This window comes from Zingiber officinale, chromosome 8B, assembly GCF_018446385.1.
Source record: "Zingiber officinale cultivar Zhangliang chromosome 8B, Zo_v1.1, whole genome shotgun sequence".
In the NCBI taxonomy this organism is placed as follows: Eukaryota; Viridiplantae; Streptophyta; class Magnoliopsida; order Zingiberales; family Zingiberaceae; genus Zingiber; species Zingiber officinale.
In genome coordinates this window covers 96,011,202-96,017,201 of record NC_056001.1, presented here as the reverse complement: position 1 = coordinate 96,017,201, position 6,000 = coordinate 96,011,202, and the positions used below count along the sequence as shown (strand labels likewise).

General features: G+C 38.8%; 1 protein-coding gene across 1 annotated transcript; it reads right to left on the bottom strand.

Annotated features, from left to right (window-relative positions):
- Nucleotides 1–516: 516 nt before the first annotated feature.
- LOC122015768 (ras-related protein RABA5d-like) lies at nucleotides 517–2,888 on the bottom strand. The gene is made up of 2 exons (XM_042572794.1): nucleotides 2,408–2,888; nucleotides 517–1,068 (listed from the first exon to the last, which is right to left on the bottom strand). Exons 1-2 carry the CDS (start codon nucleotides 2,739–2,741, stop codon nucleotides 752–754), a joined length of 651 nt encoding a protein of 216 aa, XP_042428728.1. The 5' UTR covers nucleotides 2,742–2,888; the 3' UTR covers nucleotides 517–751.
- Nucleotides 2,889–6,000: the final 3,112 nt, after the last annotated feature.

Sequence of the window (6,000 nt, the reverse complement as noted above, 5' to 3'; positions counted from 1 at the left end):
ATGAAATGAGTTCTTTATTTATAAATTTTGGAAAGTAACAAATACTAAATTATAACCATTCATCAAATAATCTCAATCGTTAAAAAAAAATTACATAAAAACTCACCCTCCCTCTAAACGGTAATAATCATCGGTTATCCCAACAGTCGGAACCACCTGTTAACCGATGCTTTCAACGGCTACAAACAAAAAAAAAAATCCACCCAACCAGTGGTTAATTAAGCCTCTGAATTATAATAAGTTTTGCCCTACTGAGCCAATTATGGTTAAGCCCAACAACCCGCATTAATGGATAATTGGTTCATTGGCTTGGTTATGCACCCGGGCCAGGTCTAGTTAGAACCTAGCCCATGAGCAGGTGTACAACCAAAGCAATAATAAATGATTATCGAATTGCAAAAACAACCATAATTTTTTTTTTTTTGTATTTTAACAAATTTAACATAGTTTTTCAATTTTACCCTTTGATTTTTTAAGAATTTAATATACTTTCTAAAAATGCTAAGTAGTCCATGATTTCCTTCACAGTCGACTAGTTCGCCATTTTAACTTTCCTGGAAAGGTAAATTTTATACATTATCCCAAATTGCACTGCACAAACTAGAACATTACTTAAGTTGGGTGGCACAACAACATAGTGAATCACAACATGAAGAGACTCACATAATGTTAGAAACTGAAATTTCCTATTTGAATTCTGCAATCTCTTTAATAAACATAAGAATGGTCACAACACTGCTTACAAGTGCATCTAACAACATGAAGACTTGCTCATTCCTTGCTTTTGTGCCTCTTCTGCAGTTCTATTAAGACTCACCCGGTGCACCGATAGCGCTGCTTTATATGAATCAGAGTTCAGTACCTTCCTGCTCACATTATTGTAGATCTCCTTGATGACAATCTCAAAGGCTGTCTTCACATTGGTCGAGTCGAGCGCAGAAGTCTCGATGAAGAAAAGACCCTCTGCTTCAGCAAGCGCTTTTCCCTCCTCGATGGAAACCTCCCTCAGAGTTTCTAGATCACATTTGTTACCCACTAGCATCCTCATGATTGTTGTATCAGAATGTGCTGCAGATAAAGACCCGAGAAATAAGTTTAGGCGTTTAGTTTGTCACTCGAGAGTTGCATGCTAAAAAGAGTTCAGTTTAATTATGGAGAGTGATAGAATCACTTCCATGCTTTTGGAATTATAATTTCCAACCAGGAATTTGGGAAGTATCGAAGTATCAGAACAAAGATAGAGAAGAATGTATCAACTGATACTCCTCATCTCAAATGGAGTCTACAACTAGAGATAAGAAAAGGAAAGAAAGTTTACGACTAGTTATCACTAAGTGGAGAATCAAGGTTTTAAAATGCGGACTAGTCGACTATACATGCGACCGCCTAGGTTTATTAGGCAAGGAACTACTTTGTGTAACAATATGCATATATTTTGTTGCTTGTGTAGAACTTTAACAACTAACAAAAAAAAAACTTGAAACTACCAAAAAAACATTTTCTAATTTTGATGATAAAGTTGGTTATTAGATGAAAGGCTTCTTGTAATCAACAAAGTAAAATATCATTGCAAGTTTATTTCTACTCTTCAATGATGAAATTAACTAATATGTTGGGCTTGTAAATTACTTCTAATCAGTATAATGCATTAAACAGATCGATCAACGCGACTTAGGCTTTAAGAATGTCTAATAATTTTGCAGTTCCTACATGTAGATACCTAGTTCAGGGCCATGTTCATGAAGCTATAACATAGCAAGTGCCAATCAACTATCCTACTAGTTAGTATTAGAAAAAAGTGGATGAAATACTACAAAACAAGATCACATTTGGGTTGGCCAGAATCGTAACTATAAACTAAAAGCCTTTTTGTTTTTTCCTCTTTGAGAGCTCTTGATTGAAAAAAAAAATTGTTGAGGATGATTCTTTTGGTGATTAAAAATCTATAATTAACAGTCAAATTCAGCTATACCTCAATTCTTGCCATAGTTTGTTGCTTCTCTAATAAATATAGCAAGAGAATGGATTTTACTCGATACCCATCAACTATTCAAGTCAAGAAAATGGCTTCTTCCTCTGCAGAATCATACATTCATAAGAACTAAAAAGATTTTACCTCAGGAATTATAGATCCAGGTAATGCTAAAACCTAATTAATGCCAAAAACCGGGTTGCATTTCGATTGTCCTAAAAGCTCGAATTCACATGGAGATCAAACTTCCAGATTTCTGGTTTAGATTTATGACATTTTGTTTATTTCTAGCTAAATCTGCATAATTTTCCATCATTTCCAGTTACTAGAGATTCAATTGCTCCAGATAAGAATAAAAGCTCAATTAGCAAAATTGAAAGAGGAGAAAGAAGAATGCGAAAGATCTTTGAAGAAATTTGAGGGTTTTACACATACTGTTGAGCTCGTCGAGCCAGCGGGCGATGCTGTCGAAGCTGGAGCGGCGGGAGATGTCGTAGACGAGGAGGGTGCCGAAGGCGCCACGGTAGTAGGCGGAAGTGACGGCGCGAAAGCGCTCCTGGCCGGCGGTGTCCCAGATCTGGGCCTTCACCTCCTTGCCGTCGATGTCCATGCTCTGCGTCTGGAACTCGACCCCGATGGTGGCCTTGGAGTGGAGGTTGAACTCGTTGCGCGCGTACCGCGACAGCAGATTCGACTTCCCCACCGCCGAGTCCCCGATGATCACTACCTTGAACAGGTACTCCTCCCCCTCCCCCTCCTCTTCCTCCATCGAAGAAATGCCTGAACGAGGCGGTTCTGGGCGGCAATTAACGGGAGGTGCGCGATGGAGAAGAAGACAAGGAGAGAGGTGGGAGGAGGCGAGAAAGCAGAAGAGATGTAGCAGAAAGGTAGCAGGGGTGGTGCCATGTTTGAAATTTGGCAGTGTATTTGTGGACGTGACTGCACAACCTACTTGGTATCAATAATACCTAAGATGTCAAAAGGTGAATATGCTTGTCCCTAATGTCCTCGTCAATTCGTCTCAAGACCAATACGGAATAAGTAAATCATGGACGATTACTAACCTTTGGAATAGTGAACAATAATCCCCAAACAGTTTAGTATCATCGGCCTAATAGATCTACTAAAATATTTTACATCGGTTGAGAATTAAAGTTAAAAAAATTATTAAAGTAAACACTTCATATAGATACTAATTTGGTCAATCGGATCTTCAGACTTAGTGTTAATCATTCGTCCTGAGGTTTGCCCATGACTTTGTGTCGCAGGGGTAACCGTCTCGGCGGATGCGTCCGAGAGGCAATCTCTTTTAAAGGAAAAAAAAAAACTCAATCAACTTTGAGGTTAGGATTGGAGTCACGGAAATAATATCTTGTAACATAGGATAAGACCGTATATAATACACCTAAGTCCAATCTATCTTCCGGATTATTGTGATAGAAGAACAATAAGTTCATGAGATGTGCCAAATCTCAACTGACCTACTTCATCCTAGTAATGGACAATAAGTTCATGACATGTTCTAATTTTAATCGACTTGGAGTCACGGGTTCAAATTATAAAAATAATCTCTTTCAATGTATGATAAAACTATGTATAATAGGTCTAATATGATTTAACCTTTCTCTGGACCCGTATTGATGGAGCTTGATATAAATATCACATTATTATTGTGATAGAAGGATAATAAGTTCTAAATCTCAATCTACCTATCTCATCCTTTGTAATCTAAGCTCCACTCGATCCAATCTTGTTTATTGGTTGATAACTCCAATTCTATCGATTTCAAAAGATCTAAAGAAAGACATGAATTGGAAAATTAGAAAGGTAGGATTGTAGTCCTCAAATTGAGAAGTGGACAAGGAGAATAACGAAGAAAAGGTTAGATTTTGCTTGTTGTTGCAAGTTTGGACCATTTATCACATACTTCTACTTTCTCACCTACATCACTAATTACTTCATTGATTATCTCCATTCCTTTCATTATGTAGAAAGCGCCAATAATGTCTCATCGATATAATAGAAGGGGTTAAACTAACATGACTAATTATAAGGTAACACACAATCAACTTTATCAATAAGAAAGGATAATGTTCATTCTGCAATGGTTAAACATTTAGATGAGCGATAAAAAAATCAGTATTTGAATTTCAAATGCAATGAATATTTTAGAGTCGGCTTCTAAGTGTGCATAAGTTAGCCCCTCCACCAATTTAATACAACTCGCCACTTATTTCGCTTGCAAGTTGAGCCCTTCCTATATTATTGTGGCTTTTGATCATCCCCTTACATTTTTCGTTCTAACTCTCTCATACAATCATTGGAACTCAACCTATAAAAAAAAAATATTGAACCAAGTAACACCGAATTTGAGACGATCGATTCAGTTATACGAAAGTTTTTCATCGGCTAGTAGGATAAATAAAAAAGTACTCATCATAAACAGCTCAGAAATCTAATATTCCAGGATCCCATACGGAGGACAGAACTCCTCAACCTAAATGCCACAACAGTCGGCTTCCTTGCAAGCCACCACCAATTGCCACTTGACCTTGTCATCGAAGTTAGCCTAGCTTTAAGGCTGGGCCTCCTTCGATGGTTCCATTGTTCTGGTCGTGTTGTTGACACAATACACGAAAGGCCCAATTGGGCTGGGTTGCGGCCTAATATTATTTGGACAGTAGGTTTCTCTTAATTAATCTCACACACTTATCATTTGTATCAGGCACAAACTCTACTGTGCAATGGCAGAGTGCCCATGTAATTTATACATTAAGTATTCACGGTTTGATTTCTTACTATAGTTATTAGGCACTAGCACTTTTAGATTAATCATAATGATCAGTGAAAAATTTTTATAGGGCCGAAATAATAATCGTCAAGATTAATTAGCGTGAAGGACTGAATACCTAGTACTAGTGCAGAAATAGTTCAAAAGTAAAATATTTTAGTGACAAGCAAGAGTATCATAGTTCAAATCCCGCCCAAAAAATATTGGCCTATAATGGTGGTAAAAGGTGAATACGCTCGTCCCCAGCGCCCTCGTCAATCCGTCCCAGGGTCAACACGGAGGAGGTAAATCACGGACGACTACTAGCCTTTGGAATAATGACTAGCACATAAGGGAGACATTTATCTCAGCTTTGTCGAGATTCGAACCCCAGACCTCATAATGATAACACCTCATGTGCTAGTTACTAGACTCATCCGAGGGGACGAACTATAATGGAATTATGGATAGTGAACATCTGACATTCAATGCATGATGTGAGCTCTTTCTAGATTTACAATGATGTTCGATGGGAGATTGATATAGTGTATAATGGAGGGCCCCGGTAATATTGAGAGGTCAATAATCAAGGGGATATTATGGTCAAAAATCAAGAAGATGTGACAGTCGAGGCCGAGAAATCCCTAGCTTGGTCCAAAAAGGGGAAGCAATAATTAATACCAGAAAGTTCTTCTAGGACACCCTTCCCACCTTATAAGTACAACTCTCGATATAACTTCCGACCGAGTATAGAGTTGATTGGGTCCTAGGGCTAAGTCCTTTTATTTCTTCTAGGCACCGCCCCAGTCTATCCCCGGTAGGTTTCTTAACTGGTCGGACCCAGGACTCAGTCACCTCATTTCTCCTGGGCACTGCCCCAGTCTACTCTCGGTCGACTTCTTATATGGTCGGGCCCCAGAGCTTAGTCCCCTCATTTCTCCTGGGCATCACCTCAATCTACTCCCAGTCAATTCTTAGTTGGTCAGGCCCCTAGAGCTCAACCCTCACTTCCCATGAGTATGGCTCCCAATATACTCCTGGGCGACCCAAGCGCTGGTCGGACTATGGACAGGAGACAACCCTATCAGGAAATCACAACCACTTGTCAAAGAATAACAATTATGTATTAGGAAATATTCTGATACTTTACAACAGGCATAACGGAGAACCTTTCTCCACCCAATAGGAGTCCGTTTTGCTTCATCCATCACTCGACATACTCTGACACTTGACATTCTTTGATGCTTCATAATTGCGG